The 22003-nt window shown below is 39.7% G+C and overlaps 2 protein-coding genes across 2 annotated transcripts; both read right to left on the bottom strand.

Moving 5' to 3' along the window:
• Positions 1–2695: 2695 nt before the first annotated feature.
• LOC133367379 (olfactory receptor 11G2-like) lies at positions 2696–3640 on the bottom strand. The gene has a single exon (XM_061591480.1). The coding sequence runs from the start codon at positions 3638–3640 to the stop codon at positions 2696–2698; it is 945 nt and encodes a 314-aa protein (XP_061447464.1).
• A 16678-nt stretch (positions 3641–20318) lies between these two features.
• Positions 20319–21272, bottom strand: LOC133367378 (olfactory receptor 11G2-like). The gene has a single exon (XM_061591479.1). It carries the CDS (start codon positions 21270–21272, stop codon positions 20319–20321), a length of 954 nt encoding a protein of 317 aa, XP_061447463.1.
• Positions 21273–22003: the final 731 nt, after the last annotated feature.

The following is a 22003-nucleotide window of genomic DNA, read 5'->3' as shown; positions in this document are numbered from 1 at the left end:
ATAAAGTTCTTGTTTATCTTCCTGGCAGGTGTGTCTTCTAAGCCTTCCATGACACTCTATAGCCTTATTATGGCAGCTGTTGTGATATAACAATCTAGAAGTCGTACGCTCTAGATTCACATAGACCAGTCTATATCTGTCCCATGTCAATTTCACACAAACTCACGTATAAGTCTGTTTTTTCCTGTTTCCAAATTAATCTATTATCTATCTATCTATTTATTTATTGTATTTATATACCGCCCCATAGCCGAAGCTCTCTGGATAGTTTACAGTAACTTAAAACCTTAAAAACAAATATAGAAATTTAAAATCTATGCATTTTTCTTTCTAAATCCCCAGAAAAATCTGTATTTAAATAAATGTTTTATCTGAAAACTTTATTTAAATATATATTTTATCTCAATGCACGATTTCCAAAAGTACCTTATCCTAAGATAAACATTTTAAACACATTTTGATATGCGTTTTGAGCTGTATTGCCAAACTTGGAAAAAGTTATGAAATTGAAGGAAAAAAATATGTTTTGATCCACACATTGATCCAGGAGGTGCAGATCAGATCAGTTCACACTAGAGTTCAAAGAAATCAAATTGCTCTGGCATCCCTAGACCTGGGCTATTAAAACTGATCATTTGGATCATGGATCCTTTCTGCCTTGGATATCCCCAGTGGAGGTGGAGTCATGATCAATATATTGTTTCTGTAATGCTGGCCAGCACAACCTATGACCTGTTCAGCTGAACATAGCCCACCCATCCTATATTGTGACCTCCCAGATTCTTCAAAAGCCCCTGTGCCAGATTACATCAGTTCTGTTTTTATTGTCTTAATTGATCATAATTATGCATTATGAAGGGAATGTATATTCTGAAACAAAAATACATATTACAATAAACCCAATACTGTGTGAGGCTGTACCTTTTCTTGAGATTTGTTGCTCCAGAACATAACATACTCCATTTTTCTATAAACAAATTATTCTGTTGCCTATGCTCTCTAACCCTTACCACATTAGTTAGTTTGACCATATAACTCTCTTATTTGACCATCAGAGAGCCAATGTGGTGTAGTGGTTAGAGTGTTGGACTGGGACCTGGGTGACCAGGTTCAAATCCTCTATCGGCCATGAAGCTCACTGGATGATCTTGGGCTCTGAGCCTAACTGTCTCTCAGCCTAACCTACATCACAGAATTTTTGTGAGGATAAAATTGGCAGGGGGAATATCATGTTTGTACACCGTCTTGAGGTCCTTGGAGGAAAGGTGGGATAAAAATATAATAAATACATAAATATATACTATTTCCCAGTGTCTCACAATCCACCCCTGAACTTTGGAGTTTTTATTTTCTTCCAGTTTGCAGAAATCAATATTTGAGTAGCTATTAAAAGATACACCATCATTTCAATATTGTAAGACAACACTGAGTCCTTTATAAATCCAAACAGTACAATCAACAGATCTAATGGTAACCAGTAACTTGTTCAATTTAATTTGTTGTTTCTGATCAAAATTTTCTCTTTTTGGGACAAAACTGACCCCCCCCCAAAAAAATCGGGTTAATCTGCATTTATTGTCTTAATTCACATGCGTTGCTAATGTCAACATTAACAGGGTTAAGCCTTGCATTACCTTGCCTCTAAATAAGATGCATTGGCTGCCTATTTGCTACTGAGCTCAGTTGAACATGTGTGCCTATAAAGCCCTAAGCAGCTTGGGGCTCAAATATATGAAGGGGTTCCACCTCTTGTATCAACCTGCCCACGCATTAAGGTTGCCGGCTGGGGGATCTTCTCTTCAGCATTCCACTTATAGGAGCAGTCTGCTATCCATGTACAATAGTGAGAGCCTTCTGTGTGGTATCACCCTGACTTTGGAATGCCAATCTCAGGAAAGTCCGACTTGAGCTAATCATGTGCCCAATCCAAAACTTTCAGTTTTCAGTACCAGGTATAAACATATTTCTTGCCCAGGCATTTTAAATTATTGTATTTTTAGCTGATTGAAGGGTTGCCCTCCTCACATTTTTTTTTATTTTTGTTGAATTGATAAATACAGGGCTGTCTAGAATGCTGCCTATGGGGCTCTGAAGAGCTCTTTGTGTGGGTGTGTTTGTTGTTAAAGCAGAACAACTTTAAATTTAAATTTTGAAAAAACTTAAAAGTGTTTAGTTTTTTTAAAAAAATCCTCTGTTGCTGTGCTTTAACAAAAATCAAAATCAAAATCCAGGGTTCTTCAGTATGCCACAGACAATATTTTGGACAGCCTTGCTTCTTGCAAACTTTACGGACCTAGAGAAACACAGACATATGAAAAATCAAAGAGCTATACAGCACAGAAAAGCAGAAACAACAGAACAACAGAGTCAGATGATCACTTGCAGGAGTTGTGATCCAACTCAGGGCACTTTATGACATCATGCTTTGACCCAGGGAGGGAGGAATGCACCCCAAATCACCCTGCTTCTTATTATTATCTGCCCCCCAAGTGTCTAAACACCCTTGTTTTCAGGCCTTGTATTCTGGTTCTCGAGGGGTGAAGTGAAGTGAATTCTTTATCGTCCCATGTGGTTGCAGGCAACTAACAAGTCTCCCACTGAGTCTTTACTAAGCTTAGATCTGGGACATCTCATCAGGAGGTGGCTGTGGTTGAGAGCCAGCTGCTTTTTTCTTGACTCCTCCCATATTATACTGTCACTTTCTCCTCAGAAATCTTTTCTTTCTCTTTAGCAACCTGCCCAGGGCCTCTTTCACCTGATCATTCCTCAGACAGTACATCAGGGGATTGAGAAAGGGTGTGATGGCCGCGTAGAAGATGGTTGCTGTCTTGGTGACTACTGAATGATTTTCTCCACCTGGAATTAAGTACATCCCTATGACTGTGCCATAGAAAAATGTCACCACTATTATGTGGAAAGATATGGTAGAGAAGGCCTTCCTACGACTGGCTTTGTTGGAAGATTTTATCAGGTTGAGAATGACAAAGCCATATGATAGCAAAACAAAGAATGCATTGCTTAAAAGCATAGCATACAGAAATATTTGTAAGATAAAGGGACCGTTTCCAAGTGGAGGGCAGGCCAGGGACAGAATTGGCCCAGGATCACACAAAAAGTGGTCAATAACGTTAGGACCACAAAAGGACAACTTGGAGATCAAAATCACTGGGATAGGAAACCACAGGAAGCCAACAATCCAACATGTCCTTACCAAGGCATAGCAGGAATGTTGAGTCATAAGTTGTGGGTAGCGCAGGGGGTGGCAGATGGCCAAGTACCGATCCAAGGCCATGGCAGAAAGGAAGAAGAATTCAGTGGTGCCAAGAGAGAAGAAGAAGTAGAACTGGAGGAAACAGCCATGGAAGGAGATGATCCCATGAGGGGAAACCAGGTCAGAGAGAATACGGGGCACAGTGGTAGTCACGTAGCACATCTCCATCCAGGAGAAATTGCTCAGCAGGATGTACATGGGGAGCTGGGCCAAGTGGTTATCTAGGAACACCATTGTGATGATGGTGATGTTCTCAGCCAAAGTGAGCATGTAGAGAATGGAGAAAAAGCCAAGGAGCAAGAATCGTGACCGCTGTTGAACGTCAAATCCCAGCAAAATGAATTCGTGGATGGTGCTGTCATTGGCCATCTCCATCTTGAATCACATAACAAGTTCACTGTCACACACAATAAGGAATGAGATACAAATTACATGACATACTACAATTCTGTCTACTCTGTCTGTTTCCTATGAAACACAAAGGCTAAGTAAGGATGCTTTTTAGGCTGGGCATTCCTTCCACCCACTCCATGGTTTGGATCACAAGTGACCATTCCACAAAAGCAGTTGTGCTCTTTTAAATATTATTTATTTATTTATTTGTTTGTTTATTTATTTATTTATTTATTTCCAGCCCTTCCTCCCAGCAGGAGCCCAGGGCAGCAAACAAAATCAGTAAAACACTTTAAACATCATAAAAACAGACTTTAAGATACATTAAAACAAAACATCTTTAAAAACATTTTTTAAAAAAGCTTTCAAGACTTTTTTTTAAAAAGGTTAAAAACATTGGGTTTTTTATGTTTTAAAATATATTAAAAAGCAATTCCAACACAGTAACAGATTAGGATAGGGTCTCAACTTAGATCTTCAAAAGATCTTCAATAGGTGCCGAAAAGATATCAAAGATGGTGCTAACATTAATAGTGTTAAAAGGACAACACCAACCAAGACACTTAAAATAGACTGCTTTGGAGCAATTTACCTCTGAACATATTTAGGAGCCTTCCCCTCTCAAGTAAAAATGAGGTAGTTCAGATCTTTGTGAAGGAAGCAAAGGAGGTCAGGCTATAATTTGGATGGACAGAAAATGAGAGAGAGAGAGACAGAGAGCTGAGCGTTTGGGCCCTGAAAGCATCTTTAGGTGCTGGCTCTGTGGACTTTGGCTATGCTTCAATCTATGTTCAACCTATATATCACTTTGTAAACTGCATAGAGGGCTTAACATTCAAGAAGCATATACATTTTGTTAAATAAATAATAAATAAGTATATTTATATAGGAAAGGTAATATTGCAAAACATTGGAAGCCTCCACAGTCTTCCTTCCAAAGGAAACCAAACCCAAGTAAGCAATGTGACCTTGGAACATCTTATCATTTGGAGACGCGGTGTGAACATTTTTTTTAAAACAAATTACAAATATACAGTCAGTGGAAGCAAATGGAAACACAAGAAGAATCCTGTACAATGTCAATAAACCCTCCTGAGTTGTCTCAGGACCCGCACAAAGCCTCCTGTTATTCTGTTGTTTCCGTACTTTTCTGTACCATGGGTTTTGCAGGAAAAGAAGCTGTACAAACCGTTGTCTGAAAAATGCTGAAGAACTCTGGATTTATTTATTTTTGTTAATGCACAGCAGTGGAGGATTTTTAAAAAAATACATTAAACGTTTCATTTTTTTAAAACAAACCCTGTGTTGCTGTATTTAAGGAAATAACAACGAAGCTCTTCTGAACTCCACTTAACAGTGTCAGGAGAATGGCACTAAAAATTACCAGACGCTAAGGAGAGCATGAAGTTGCAAAATTTGAAAAAATGTAGTGCCAAGAATACACACAGAGAATAGTTGGTAATATTTTAATCATTTTCAGGTAAGGAAGAGGAAGAAACAACCCCCCTCTCATTTTCCTGAGTGATTACAGAAGAAATTTAATACTATTCACTTCCCCCACAAAGAAAACCCTTGATATATTTGTCTATAATTTGGCAGGCTTAATCCACCCAGAAGGAGCTCCTGTGCCTGTAAATTTCATGCACTTTGGCCCAAAAGGGAACAGTCATAGCTCATTCCTCATTTTAGTGACTAGAGAACACAGAGCTTCATTTTATACAGTCAGCCTCAGAACCCAAAACACAGAAAAAAGCAGAGAGAGGAAACAGCAATTTGGAAGTACACTGAGTTTTTCTTTTAAAAAATGCAGAGATACAGACGAAAGGTGAATCTTGGGGCCCATGCACACCCCAAACCAATCTATCTATATGTCTCCACTGAATGATAAAAAATAAAGCAGGCATGTCTTGATGGGGGGGTATGCATTCTGCAGCTCCTCCCCTAATTTGAGATCACATAAATTTATATGTCAGAAACAATGACGTTTTTGATCAGATTCGATTTGATTTTGCACAGATGTTAAAGGAGAGTCCAGAGTTGTATGACGCACAAAATAGGAACATGGAATGTGAGAAGCATGAACGAGGGAAAGTTAGAAATTGTCAAGCAAGAAATGGAGTGTATCAATATTACAATACTTGGCATGAGTGAATTAAAATGAATGGGAATGGGACATTTTCAATCAGGCAACTACAAAATATTTTATGCAGGAAATGAGAAATTAAGAAGAAACTATTCCTGAATGGTTGCTTTAATAGTGAGAAGTGATGCAGCAAAAGCAATTAGGAGCTATAGTGCAAGGTCTATTCCCTAGACCAGTTGGTCATGGAACTGACCAGAGGGACGGCAACCCTGGACTTAATCCTCAGTGGGGACCTGGGCCTGGTGCGAGATGTAAGTGTTGTTGAACCGATTGGGAGCAGTGACCATAATGCTATTAAATTAAACATACATGTAAATGGCCAATTGCCAAGAAAATCCAACACGGTCACATTTGACTTCAAAAGAGGAAACTTCACAAAAATGAGGGGATTGGTAAAAAAAAAGCTGAAAAACAAAGTCCAGAGGGTCACATCACTCGAAAATGCTTGGAAGTTGTTTAAAAACACTATATTAGAAGCCCAACTGGAGTGCATACCGCAGATCAGAAAAGGTACCGCCAGGGCCAAGAAGATGCCAGCATGGTTAACGAGCAAAGTCAAGGAAGCTCTTAGAGGCAAAAAATCTTCCTTCAGAAAATGGAAGTCTTGTCCGAATGAAGAAAATAAAAAAGAACACAAACTCTGGCAAAAGAAATGCAAGAAGACAATAAGGGATGCTAAAAAAGAATTGGAGGAGCACATTGCTAAGAACATAAAAACCAACAGCAAAAAATTCTATAAATACATTCAAAGCAGGAGACCATCTAGGGAGGCGATTGGACCCTTGGATGATAAGGGAGTCAAAGGTGTACTAAAGAACGATAAGGAGATTGCAGAGAAGCTAAATGAATTCTTTGCATCTGTCTTCACAGTCGAATATATAGGGCAGATCCCTGAACCTGAACTAACATTTGCAGGAAGGGATTCTGAGGAACTGAGACAAATAGTGGTAACGAGAGAGGAAGTTCTAGGCTTGATGGACAATATAAAAACTGACAAATCACCGGGCCCGGATGGCATCCACCCGAGAGTTCTCAAAGAACTCAAAGGTGAAATTGCTGATCTGCTAACTAAAATATGTAACTTGTCCCTCGGGTCCTCCTCCGTGCCTGAAGACTGGAAAGTGGCAAATGTAACACCAATATTCAAAAAGAGATCCAGAGGGGATCTCGGAAATTACAGGCCAGTTAGCTTAACTTCTGTCCCTGGAAAACTGGTAGAAAGTATTATTAAAGCTAGATTAACTAAGCACATAGAAGAACAAGCCTTGCTGAAGCAGAGCCAGCATGGCTTCTGCAAGGGAAAGTCCTGTCTCAGTAACCTATTAGAATTCTTTGAAAGTGTCAACAAGCATATAGATAGAGGTGATCCAGTGGACATAGTGTACTTAGACTTTCAAAAAGCGTTTGACAAGGTACCTCACCAAAGACTTCTGAGGAAGTTTAGCAGTCATGGAATAAGAGGAGAGGTCCTCTTGTGCAAAAGAAATTGGCTGAGAAGCAGAAAGCAGAGAGTAGGAATAAACGGACAGTTCTCCCAATGGAGGGCTGTAGAAAGTGGAGTCCCTCAAGGATCGGTATTGGGACCTGTACTTTTCAACTTGTTCATTAATGACCTAGAATTAGGAGTGAGCAGTGAAGTGGCCAAGTTTTCTGATGACACTAAATTGTTCAGGGTTGTTGAAACAAAAAGGGATTGTGAAGAGCTCCAAAAAGACCTCTCCAAACTGAGTGAATGGGCAGAAAAATGGCAAATGCAATTCAATATAAACAAGCGTAAAATTATGCATATTGGAGCAAAAAATCTTAATTTCACATATACGCTCATGGGGTCTGAACTGGCAGTGACCGACCAGGAGAGAGACCTCGGGTTGTAGTGGACAGCACGATGAAAATGTCGACCCAGTGTGCAGCAGCTGTGAAAAAAGCAAATTCCATGCTAGCAATAATTAGGAAAGGTATTGAAAATAAAACAGCCGATATCATAATGCCGTTGTAAAAATCTATGGTGCAGGCGCATTTGGAATACTGTGTACAGTTCTGGTCGCCTCATCTGAAAAGGATATTATAGAGTTGGAAAAGGTTCAGAAGAGGGCAACCAGAATGATCAAGGGGATGGAGCGACTCCCTTATGAGGAAAGGTTGCAGCATTTGGGGCTTTTTAGTTTAGAGAAAAGAAGGGTCAGAGGAGACATGATAGAAGTGTATAAAATTATGCATGGCATTGAGAAAGTGGATAGAGAAAAGTTATTTTCCCTCTATCATAATACTACAACTCATGGACATTCAAAGAAGCTGAATGTTGGAAGATTCAGGACAGACAAAAGGAAGTACTTCTTTACTCAGCACATAGTTAAACTATGGAATTTGCTCCCACAAGATGCAGTAATGGCCACCAGCTTGGATGGCTTTAAAAGAAGATTAGACAAATTCATGGAGGACAGGGCTATCAATGGCTACTACCGTGATGGCTGTGCTGTGCCAACCTAGTCAGAGCAGACCTTGGAAAAGTTACTTTTTTGAACTACAACTCCCATCAGCCCCAGCCAGCATGGCCACTGGATTGTGCTAATGGGAGTTGTAGTTCCAAAAAGTAACTTTTCCAAGCTCTGAGTCAGAGGCAGCATGCTTCTGAAAACCAGTTGCCGGAAGCCTCAGGAGGGGAGAGTGTTCTTGCACTCGGATCCTGCTTGCGGTCTTCCCCCAGGCACCTGGTTGGCCACTTTGAGAACAGGATGCTGGATTAGATGGGCCACTGGCCTGATCGAGCAGGCTCTTCTTATGTTCTTATGTTCTTATGTCTCACTGAGTGATATCAATGAAAAACCAATTAACATAACCATCATCCAAGTCCATGCTCCAAGGGCAAACGCAGAAGAAGAGGAAGTGGAGAGATTTTACGCACAAGTACAGGAAGAAATTGATCACACACCAATACAAGATGTGCTGATAATCATGGGCAACTTGAATGCAAAAGTAGAGAACTAGGAATTGTGGGAAAATGGGGCTTAGGAGATAGAAATGAAGCAGGAGAAAGACTTATTGAATTCTGTGAAGCCAATACTTTGTTTCTTGCAAACACCTTTCTTGAGCAACTGAAAAGACAACTGTACATGTGGACATCACCAAATGGTCAATATAGGGATCAAATTGATTATATAATTGGTAGCAGGAGATGGAGAAGTTCCATACTATCTGCAAAACCAGGAGCAGACTGCGGTACAGATCATGAACTGGTAATCAGAGTAAAACTAAAGAAGAACAACAAAGCAATCATAATGCCAAAATCCAATTTAAATAACATCCCAGAAGAATATAAAGATAAAATAAGGAACAGATTTGAGACTTTAAACTTAGTTGACAGAGAACTAGAAGAACTATGGACTGAAGTCAGAGACACTATCAGGGGAGAATGGAAAAAGACAATACCTCTAGTTAAAAGGAGAGAAATACCTCAATGGATGACTGATGCAACTCTTAACATGGTTAAAGAGAGAAGGAAAGCAAAAACAAAAGGAGATAGAAACACAGTTAGAACCCTAAATGCAACAATACAGCAACTAGTATTGTGTAGAAATACAAGAGGGCAACAAAAAGGGTAGAACAAGAGCCCTATTCTAAAAGATTAGAGAAATTAAAGGGAAATTTGGTAGGGATGTTGAATAATCAACAGGGGAACACATTGACTGACCAAGATGAAATAAGAGGAAGATGGAAGAACTCTATAAAAAAGATGCAAGGACAAAAAAATCATTCATGGAGGAATCATATGATGAAGAACCAGAAATTTTAGAATGTGAGGTGAAAGCTGCTCTTCAAATATTTGGAAGAAAGAAATCACCAGGCACAGATGGCATACCAATAGAGTTGCTAAAAGCTACTGAGACTGAACCTGTCCAAATTTTGACAAAAATGTATCAACAAATATGGAAAACTAAACAATGGCCCACAGACTGGAAGTGTTCAATATACATTCCAATTCCAAAGAAAGGGGATCCCAGGGAATGCAGTAATTATTGAACTATTGCCTTAATATCTCAAGCAAGTAAAGTAATGCTCAAGATTCTACAACAAGGGCTCTTACCATATATGGAGGAAGAATGCTAGACACCGAAGCTGGATTTAGAAAAGGAAGAGGCACCAGAGATCATATAGCAAACATACGTTGGATAATGGAACGGACCAAGGAAGTTCAGAGGGAAATCATCCTGTGCTTAAAAGAAATAGAAGTGGCACAGCATCTGATTGTCCTGATGCGCAACCTATACTCTGCACAAGAGGCTACTGTAAGGACAGAATATGGAGAAACTGATTGGTTCCCAATTGGAAAAGGTGTGAGAAATCACCCTGTTTGTTTAACCTATATGCAGAACATATCATACGGAAAGTGAGATTGGACCAAGATGAAGGAGGTGTGAAACTGGAGGGAGAAATATCAATAATTTAAGATATGCAGACGATACCATACTACTAGCAGAAACCAATAATGATTTGAAATGAATGCTGATGGATAATGGAATGGACCAAGGAAGTTCAGAGGGAAATCATCCTGTGCTTTATAGATTACAGCAAAGCCTTTGATTGTGTGGATCATGGAAAGCTATGGAATGCCTTAAAGGAAATAGAAGTGGCACAGCATCTGATTGTCCTGATGCACAACCTATACTCTGCACAAGAGGCTACTGAAAGGACAGAATATGGAGAAACTGATTGGTTCCCAATCAGAAAAGGTGTGAGACAGGGGTGTATTTTATCACCCTGTTTGTTTAACCTATATGCAGAACATATCATACGGAAAGTGGGATTGGACCAAGATGATGGAGGTGTGAAAATTGGAGGGAGAAATATCAATAATTTAAGATATGCAGACAATACCATACTGCTAGCAGAAACCAATAATGATTTGAAATGAATGCTGATGAAAGTTAAAGAGGAAAGCACAAAAGAAGGACTACAGCTGAATGTCAAGAAGACTAAAGTAATGATAACATATGATTTTTGTAACTTTAAAGTTGACAATGAGGACACTGAACTTGTCAAGGATTATCAGTACCTTGGCTCAGTCATTAACTGAAATGGAGGCAATAGTCAAGAAATCAGAAGAAGGCTAGGACTGGGAAGGGCAGCTACGAGAGAACTAGAACAGGTCCACAAATGCAAAGATGTATCACTGAACACTAAAGTTAGGATCATTCAGATCATGGTATTCCTGATCTCTAAGTATGGTGAAAATTGGACAGTGAAAAAAGCAGACAAGGGAAAAATCAACTCATTTGAAATGTGGTGTTGGGGGAGAGCTTTGTGTATACCGCGGACTTGGGAACAAGACAAATAATTGGGTGTAAGAACAAATTAAAGCAGAACTATCACTAGAGGCTAAAATGATGAAACTGAGGTTATCATACTTTGGACACATAACGAGAAGACACGATTCACTGGAAAAGACGATAATGCTGGGAAAAACAGAATGAGTAGAAAAAGAGGAAGGCCAAACAAGAGATGGATAGATTCCATCAAGGAAGCCACAGACCTGAACTTATAAGATCTGAACAGGGTGGTTCATGACAGATGCTCTTGGAGATCACTGATTCATAGGGTCAACATAAGTTGTAATTGACTGGAAGGAACATAACAACAACAAACAATTATAATAGTTAATTGCTACAATTGCCCAAAAGTTTGGCTTGGGGCAATTGAAGCAGTTTTGGTCTGTGAACCTTCTTCTGAATATTGTTATCTTTCTAGTGAAATATTTTGTCTCTTCTGCTATTGAACACAGAGATATAGCCAAACTAAATACTACTACTACTACTACTATACTAAACTATTAAAATAAATTCAGCTATCACATTTCTTTCTTCTTTCATATTTATTATTTATTTATTTCCAAGCCTTCCCCAGCACAAACTGCATCGTGGACATTGCCAGTGTATTCTGAAATACTTCCTCCTCTCACAACTATATGTATCTATACATATCTGCATATAAAAAGTATCTATCTATCATCTATCTATCTATCTATCTATCTATCTATCTATCTATCTATCTATCTATCTATCTATCTATCTATCTATCTATCTATCTATCTATCTATCTATCTATCTATCTATCTATCTATCTATCTATCTATCTATCTATCTATCTATCTAACTTTCAAAAAGCAAAATATCTCCTGTCTTTAGCTTCTGTTGATGAAAATTCAGCTCCTTTTGGCAAGGAGGTAGTCCCAAACTGCTTGAAAAGGAATATATCCCAAATTCAGTTAAGAAAGACACTAAAGGGCCAATCCTTACCTCATATATACACTTACCTCAGAATACATCCCATTGAACTACATGGGAATTACATCTGCAGAAATATCTATAGGCTTGCACCATCACAGTCCAAGGGTATGGATTGTGGATTAATGGAATTAGATGGGACTGACTTCTGTATAGGATTCTTCTGTCGCTAACACTGACAATAGACCTATGTGGGTTTTGTGCACATCAAAGGGTGGAGTGGGAAAAGGTTATAGGTCTGCATGAAGGAAAGCACTTCCACTTAATTATGTTAAAGTGTTTTGTTTCCATTAATAGGTTCAGTGAAATGGGGATTCCCACAAAGACTGAGGGAGGACCATGTTTGGTGAAATTTTCAGGTGGTGAGAAAAGGTAGACAACTACCTTCCTTAACTTCATGAGGTGTCTGAGGATTTTTTTTTCAAGCAAAAGGGAAACGTTTGGCCACCTCATAAACCTAAATACTGTGAGTGGCAAATTTTCCACTTCCTAAAAAAATCATTGAAATTTGCTCTCTCTCAAGGGAAAAAAAAAAACCTTAACAGGGAATGGACTGGCCCATGAAAGTGGGGAGATGACTTTCTGCCCACCTTAATTAAAATTAGAGCTGAGAGTTATAGAGACATGCCATAATTCCTTTCTCCAACTCCAAGCCCGCCCCCTCCAATTTTAAAATTGTCTATCAATATATCCCTGAAGAAGCCCTAGCCTTTATTGACAACCCAGTCAAATCCATCCCTCTATGGTTTCCACCCAAGTTTCCTGTATGGTCAAAACTCCCCTTTCTGTACCTCGACAGGAGTGAAGTCTTGATCTGTCCTGTAGAAGGCTTCCCAGAAAGGCTGTGACAGATTTATGGGGACAGGTCATACTTCTCCCTGCATTTAACTGATGCTGCTCTGTGGGCCTGATGGCATGAAGAACACAAGGGACCATATTGTAGGGTTGATGGAAGGAAGAGTCTCCTAGTATATGTGCAGAACAGAGCTGAAATGCAAATCTGTAGTACTGGCTGCAGTTTTAATGAGTGTCCCTTGTGTACAATATCATTTGGTGCAGAAACAACATTTGTTTGAAGACAAGATTCCTCTTTTCCCAAGCGTTTGCAGAAGACATTTGTGTCAGAGAAAATGTATGTAAATTTTCCTTTCTGCCTCAAAAAAGAAGTCCACAAAAATAGATGTGCAAGGAGGAAAGAGAACACAATTGTGATTTCATTACAAGCAACACATATTAATATTTATTTTAATTAATTAATTAATTAAATTTATTAGTCGCCCATCTGGCTGGCAGTCCAGCCACTCTGGGCGACGTACAAAATAAAAACATATGAATACATTAAAACATTAAAAAATCTCCAACAATAATAATAATAAAACCTAACCCTAATAAAGGTGATGAAAGACTAGTAGCAGCTTTAACATTGGGAGAAGTAAATATGTCTGTCCAGAGAAAAAGAGGAGTTGCTATTATCATAAGCAGTTCTTGTCCTTCTTGCAGTCTCCGTAGTTTGTCCTTTCTTTCTACCTAGCAGCAAGAATACATCTTTCCTGTAGGGGGGTTGTCTAAGATCAGTACTTCCTGGAAGTTATTCTCTGCAAATACTACAACACAATAAGTGCTGGTGGATGTTAAAAATCTCTTCCCGAAATGTCAAACGTAAATTGTGAAAACTTTGCAGAGTCCTAGGCATGTCTCCAGCTGTGCATGAGCTGATGTCCAGGCACTCATTCAGAATTCACTGTATACTTAACTTACAGTACAAAGGTATATATGTCTAATTGAGAAATAAGTCTTTTTGTCTTTAATGGGCTTACTCCCAGAGAAGTGGGTACAGGGTGGTAGCCTGGGCTTTAATTGGGATCCGGAAAACAAGTTTCTTGTGCCTTCAACAGCTATATCTCCACAAACAGGTCCAACATGACATAACTGACTTCCCATGGTAAGCATCAGGTTATCCGGGCAAAGGTTCAGACGTAGACCCTGGCTTAATTTATGCATAATTTATGTTGGTGTAAGCCCTGAAAAATGGGTGCGTAAGTGCCAGGGATGGGAACAGGGCAGTTGTTCAGAGTCTCAGAGGGTCTTAGGCCCTTTACTTTCTTTGGCAGTCAGGCCCCAGCAGGGTCTCTATGTCTCCAGCATACTACGAGCCAATCAGCGTGAAATGGGAGTGTGTTAGCCACTGGGAAGAGTCTTCTAACTTGCTTTCTTGTTGTTTCATGCGACTGGAATTCCTATTAGTTCCTACTTCAAAAAAAACTGTGGAGAGTGAGAATTCTGTAACTGCAAAAGAAGAGACAGTGTATACTGATGGTAGCATCCCATCGACATCATCAAGCAGTTTGGTAGCAGCAGTAGATAAACATGTAGACACTGAATCCAGTAATTCAAGCAATAACTTTGACAGTGAGAAAGGACAGTGAAATTGCGACAGTGCTAGAGAAACAGAAAGCAGTATTCAAGCCTGGCCAGATTATTCTATAATCTTATAAGGGGGCGTTGCTGTGAAGGGGCATGGCTGTGACTATTACGAAGGGACTCTGCACTTCTGAATTTGCCACTACACTGCTGGGTAGGAACAAGGGGGGAACTTAAATCTGTATTTTACAGGCTTGTTTTCCTGGCTTGGGCTGGCTCAGCCATCAGTATCCTTGCTCCTAAAGACAGACTGGATTTGGCAGGCTTTACACTGGTTTAATTTAAATTGGTATAAATTATGCTAGTTTCCATGACTCAGGATTGCTCCTGAAGGCTAAACTGTATTTATAGGAATACAAAAAAAGATTGGAGGTGTAGTGCCAAAAAAGCAGATAATGCAAACATATTCTGACCATGTGCAATAATTAGAACATTTTGGATGGAAATAGACTGAGCCATTGAGGTAATCACTGGATATGCACCACTAATAATTTTACTAGTTAGCTTGTTTGTTATGTTAAGGATTTGGTTTTGGAAATGGGAAATGATTGTACACTAATTCAATAATAGGCAAATAACCTTGCTGTTTCAGAATGTACTTATAGCCAACCAATATGTCTATCAAACTTTAAAAGGCAGGAAAATTCGCCAGGTATAGTGAATGCACCAGGGGAGCAGGAGACCTGACCTCCTGTCTGAGATATTGTACTGCCCTACAAATGTGTAAAAATGGAAACACATTTGGGTTGGTCATTCACAGACCAATTCACTTCCTGTGTAGCTTGGAAGAATTTTATAACATGTGCCCCTGAGCATATGGTGAGTGGTGGCAACACCTGAAATCAGCCCAAATAACAGAAACAAGACATGTGTTGTGCTGATCTTGTTTTAGCTGGGAGGAAGCAACAATATTAAGACAGTTCAGATAGTAACTTTGAATATGTTTGATTTACTTAGCAATTTTAGTGAATTTTAGGAAATCATTTTTTTTGCGTCTTTTTCTGTGAATATGTGAAGTACAGCAACACTTTGTAACACCAAAAACACAATCATGGAATAATGGCACTGTGTATTCTGCAGATTAGTTTCCAATGGACATGAGGAGTGTCTCAGTTTGCACTTGATAAAACAGTTGTAGGTGAAATATATTCTAGCAAAATTCTAGGTGCGCTCTATGTTTTCAATTGACCATGCCCACCTTTGCTTAAGTGGAGTGGTTTAAGCATAGCAGGCTGAAAACATGCATCTTGGGCAGGCCAAGTTCAAGTCTGTGGCTTCCTTTATGGAATCAATCCATCTCTTGTTTGGCCTTCCTCTTTATCTACTCCCTTCTGTTCTTCCCAGAATTATTGTCTTCATGGGGGGAGAAGGAGGAGTGAGTGAGTGAGTGAGTGAGGGCTGGAGTGCGCAGGGGAGGAGGAAAAAGGAATAGGGGAGGGTGGAAGAAGGGAGGAGGAAGGGAGAGGAGAGGGGAAAGGCAGGTCTGATCATTTGCATACGTATTGAGTTCAGTGGGATTTACTCCCTTGCAGTCATGATTAGGATAGGTAAAACTGACCATGGAGGAGGAGGAGGGGGAGGGGAGACGATAGGGAAGAAGGAAGGGAGGGGAGAGGGGAGGGGAAGGAGGAGGAGGGGAAAAGAGGAGACTGGAAGGAAAGGGGTAGGGGTAGGGGTAGGGAGGGGCAAAGAAAGGGGGCAGAAAGGGCAAGAGGAGGGGATAGGAGGGAGGAGGAGGGGAGGGCAGGTTTGATCATTTGCATGCTTTTTTAATTCAGTGGGATTTATCCATGTGCAATCATGCTTAGGATAGGTGAAAATGACCTGGGGAGGGGCAGGGAGAGGAGGAGGAGGGCAGGAAGGGGAGGGGTGTGGAGGGGAGGTGATTTATGGGTGGGCACTGGGCAGAAGGGAAGCACCTTTCCTTTCCCAAAGGAAAATACAGTGAACAATATCATTGTTTTTCAGTGTTTCCCCTACTTTTTTATTCTACAGCAGACACATGTAGTCTCCCTCTCAAATTTAAACCAAAGCCATCTCTGGCCACATCCACACCAGACCTTTATTTCACTTTAGACAGTCATGGCCACTCCCAAAGAATCCTAGGAAGTGTAGTTAGTGAAGGGTAATGAGAGTTGCTAGGAGAGGTCCTGTTCCCCTCACACAGCTTCAATCTGAACAGCTGCCTGTTAAACTACTCTGGCCACTGGATCTGTGTCAGAGGAATAGGAGTCTCTGCTCAGCACCTTTCACAAACTACACTTCCCAGGATTCTTTGGGAGAAGCCATGACTGTCTAAAGTGAAATAACAGTGTGGTGTGGGTGTGGTCCCCTGATTAGCCAAGCCAAGCAGCTGTGAGTCTGGCTTTTAGAACACTGACAGTTGGTTCTTACTGAGCATGGCCAGGCTTATCATTGACTCCAATGCTAAATTTCTTAAATTAATTAAATATCAGCCAGGCATTTTTTTTACTTTTAAACTCCAGAAGATGAAAGTCAGAGTATGGGACAATATCAGTAATAAGATCACAGTTACTCTGTGAACATGGCTGATTTTTAATTAATTTCAACAAATTATGAGAACACGGACAGAAAAAAGGGGTCTGTTTTTTTCTCTATTTTTACACTTTGAACTCTCAATTCTCTCTGACTGTTTTGTGTATTGGCATGAAATTTTAGAGGGTTGTTAAGCAATCGTTTCTGAGTTCAGGACTATAGGTTTCCTAAGGTTTTGTTTTGAAATGAGCTTATGGGAAGCATCAGAATGCCATGGGGGTGTTTTCAATTTAACATTGTGGAAATAAAAAAATCCATGCTGCCTATAGTGTACAGCCACTCTTGTGGTTATATAATTAACAGTAGCTAATGTGGACATTAGTAATAACTGCAAAAAGCTAAATCACCTTTGCTTCATGAAGGGATAATTGAGGTATCGGAAATAGTCCATATCATAAAATTGATAAATTTAGTGTGAAGCGAAACACAATCCAAAAACTTTTATTGAAAAATGGAAGATTTTTTTTATTATGTATTGGAGTAATAAAATTCAGAATAATGTCAATCCATATATTTTATCAAGAACTTTGTAAGACAAATTAGTTTTATAATTTAATCAAATCAATGGTTATAATTTATTGATTATTGATATTACATAATTTTCTTTATACATGCAACTGTTTTATATATGCTATTATATTGTGCATTGTAAATTGTCTCATGGGAAGTGATTCATAAATGAAATCAACAGCAATATCTATCTATCTATCTATCTATCTATCTATCTATCTATCTATCTATCTATCTATCTATCTATCTATCTATCTATCTATCTATCTATCTATCTATCTATCTATCTATCTATCTATCTATCTATCTATGCCTTTCTGCTGATTTTACATATCTTGATAATAGCAATAAGAAAAGAAAAAAGTTCTTATTGTTGAATTTATCTATTTATTTAATTTATATCCTGCCCTTTCTCCCAGTAGGAGCCCAGTGCGGCAAACAAAATCACCAAAAACAGTTTAGAAATCATAACTTTAAAATATATTAAAACACAACAACCATTAAAAACATATTAAAACAAAACATCTTTAAAAACATTTTTTTTAAAAAAAGGTTAAAAATATATTGAAAACCAATTCCCACACAGATGCAGACTGGGATAAGGTCTCTAGCTAAAAGGCTTGTTGAAAGAGAAAGGTCTTCAGTAGGCACCGAGAAGATAACAGAGATGGCACCTATCTAACATTCAAGGGGAGGGAATTCCAAACGGTTGGTGCCACTACACTAAAGGTCCGTTCCTTATGTTGTTCACATATGCACGTATTCATATATGTTGGGATTTATTAGTCCATCTAAAACGTCAAAATTAGTATTTGTTTAATATTTCTGAGGTGGTGTCATACACAGTCGGTGTCTTTAACCATTTAATCCACTTCCCTTTAAAACAGAGAGATCTTGTAAAGAAGATTGCCAAAGATCACACACACACACACACACACACACACACACACACAGACTCACACACACACACACCTAATGTAGTCAATTGTATATTCAATAACAAGGTCTAAACAGTATATCTACCCATTCATACTTACCCCAGCATACAACTCAGGTGGCCAACTTAAGTACAACTGATCAGGGAAAGGCTTGGGTCCTGGCAGTGCACACACTGCCTCTAGGTGTCAATATGTTATTCTCCAGAATCCTATGTGCATTGCCTGTTCTTTATACTGTTCTGCTTCTCCTTGAAGTTGTAACTGGGCTATGTTAATCATAGTAGGCAACTTTCCCAGACCCCAACCTGACCCCCCCCATCACTGCCATTATTATTATTATTATTATTATTATTATTATTATTATTATTATTATTATTATTATTATTATTATTATTACTACTACTACTACTACTACTACTACTACTCGCCCTTCACCAGGGCAGCCCTTCACTCGGGTTGGGTGGTTACAACAATTTAAAATTCAGTATTAAAACAGTTAAAACCAATGGCAACCCCAAGAATAGGGTGGGTCCTGAAAACATGCATCTCAGGTGTCAAAGGCCAGGGCAAAGAGGTACATTTCTGTGGGGAGGGAATTCTACAACTTAAGGGCTGCCCCTCTCCTGGCCCAGAGAACACCCTCTCTTGGCACAACCCACAAATGTCTGAGAGGGGTGGAACTGCCGGGAGGACGCATCACAAGGACCCCCTCTGCTGTTCCTAATACCTGGGAAGATCTGTAGGAAAGGTGGCGGTCTTGCCGATATTGGGACTAAGTTGCATGATCACCTTGAATCAAGCGCAGAGATGAATTGGCAACCAATGCAGCTGTTTTAAAACAGGGGTTATATGAGTTCTAAAGGCAACCCCAGCCAGTAATCTGGTGACTGCATTTTGCACTTGCTAAAGTTTCCAAGTCGTCTTCAAGGGTAGCAGTAGTCTTCAAGCAGTAATCCAATCTGGATATTCCCAGAGCATGGAGTGAAGTGGCTAAGTCTGGGGTGGGGGTGGGGGTGGAGGTTTATTTCTTGCTCTTTCTTCCCTGAAAATAATGAAGAGGTGACTGCGGGATGTGTATTCTTGCTGGACTTATTAAAACCTGACAGCTTCACACTGGTCTTTCTGCTGCTTCTTTGTGTCTTCTTTAAGGCTATCCAGAAAGTGAGGTTATCTTGTGAGGCTGCCTGAGGAGGTCCGAAGAGCTCTGCTTTGGGGGATTTTTTGTTGTTGTTGTTAAATAGAGCAGCATAGGATATATTAAAAAATAAAAGGAAGCTTGTAACTTAAAAAAGCCTCTGCTGCTGTGCTTTAACAAGAACAAATATAAAAATCCAGAGGTCTTCAGTGCTCCACAGGCAACATTTTAGACAACCTGACTTCTTGCAAACCCCATAGACCTAGAGAAAGATGGGGATATGGGAAAATATATAGCTGTATGGCACAGAGCATATAGAGCAACATTATGAGTTTTGAGGACTATGACCTAACTTTGGGCATTTGATTCTCATAATTCTTTGAATCAGGGAGCAGAGAGAGGAAATCACCCTGTTTCACTTCATTATTCGCCCCCTGCACAAAGGCTCTGCACACCCCTAGTTCCAGGCCTTGTATTCTGGTACTCAAAGACAGAAGCAAATTGTCTATATGGTTGACACACAACCAACAATTTCCTTGCTGGTCTGGAGCATCTTCATAATAAAGCACAAAGAAGGAGAGGAGGCACTCTTATGTAGGTGAGTGTTTTAATTTTATGACCTCAGTTGAGTGGTTGAGAGTTCTGAGGTTTTTCTTTTTCTTGACTCCTCTCATTATACTGTCATCTTTCTCCTCAGAAAAGTTTCCTTTCTCTTGAGTAACCTGCCCAGGGCCTCTTTCACCTGATCATTTCTTAGACAGTAGATCAGGGGGTTAAGAAAAGGGGTGATGGCCGTGTAGAAGAGTGTGACTGCCTTGGTGGCCTCTGAGTGATTATCTCCACCTGGAATAAAGAACTCCAGTGCCACACTGCCATAAAAAAGTGTCACCACCATTATGTGGAAAGATATGGTAGAGAAGGCCTTCCTACGACTGGCTTCATTTGAAGTTTTTATCAGGTTGAGAATGACAAAGCCATATGATAGCACAACAAACAATACATTACTTGAAAACAGAACACACAGAAACATTTGGAAGACAAAGGGGGCATTTCTGAGTGGAGGGCAGGCCAGGGAGAGAATTGGCCCAGGATCACACAAAAAGTGGTCAATAATGTTAGGACCACAAAAGGACAATTTGGAGGTCAAAATCACTGGGACAAGAAACCACAGGAAGCCAACAATCCAACATGTCCCTACCAAGGAATAGCAGGAATGTTGAGTCATAAGTTGTGGGTAGCGTAGAGGGTGGCAGATGGCCAAGTACCGATCCAAGGCCATGGCTGTAAGGAATAAGCCTTCAGTGCAGCCGAGAGAGAACAAGAAGTAGAACTGGAGGAAACAGGCCTGGAATGAGATGATTCCATAAGGGGAAATCAGGTCAGAGATCATACGGGGCACAGTGGTGGTCACATAGCACATCTCCATCCAGGAGAAATTGCTCAGCAGGATGTACATGGGAAGCTGGGCCAAGTGGTTATCTAGGGACACCACAGTGATGATGGTGATGTTCTCAGCCAAAGTGAGCATGTAGAGAATGGAGAAAAAGCCAAGGAGCAAGAATCGTGTCTGCTGTTGAACATCAAATCCCAGCAAAATGAATTCCTGGCTGATGCTCCCATTGGCCATCTCCATCTGGAATCACATGACAGAATCACTATCACATACCATAAGGACTGTGATACAAATTACATGACATACTACAGTTCTGTCTACTCTTTTTTCATAGAACTCAAAGGCTAAGGAGACTTGACTTTTAGTCTGGGTACTCCTTTAACCCATGTCTTGGATCACAAGTGATCATTCACAAAAGCAGCTATGGTCCTTTTCAACTATAAATAATAATATTAAAAGGGCAACTCCAACAAACATACTTAAAATAAACACACAAAATTGCTTTGAGGCAATTTAACTCTGAATATATCCAGGAGCCTTCCCTTGCCAAGAAAAAATGAGATCGTTCAGATCTTTGTGAAGGAAGCAGATTGGTCAGGCTGCAATTTGGATGGATGAAAAGCGAGAGAAACACAGAAAGCTGAACTTTATGGCTCTGAAAGCCTCTTCAAGTGCTTTTTTCTCCCTGGAGATCAGATGTGGGAGCAGTGGACTTTGGTTATGCTTCAACCTATGTTCTTAAAAAATAAATAAATTACATAATATATAATCAGTGGAAGCAAATGGGAACATAAGAAGAATCCTGCACAAGGGCAATTCCCATCCCATCCCAAGTTTCCTCCTGTTTCTCTGTTGTTTCTGTACATTTCTCTATACCATAGGTTTTGCCAAAAAGATGAGGCTGTCCAAAATGGTGCCTGCAAAATACTGAAGAACTCTGATTTGCTTTTTGTTAAAGCATAGCA

Source organism: Rhineura floridana, chromosome 11 (assembly GCF_030035675.1).
Source record: "Rhineura floridana isolate rRhiFlo1 chromosome 11, rRhiFlo1.hap2, whole genome shotgun sequence".
Taxonomy (NCBI): domain Eukaryota; kingdom Metazoa; phylum Chordata; class Lepidosauria; order Squamata; family Rhineuridae; genus Rhineura; species Rhineura floridana.
This window is presented reverse-complemented; position numbering and strand designations above follow the sequence as displayed.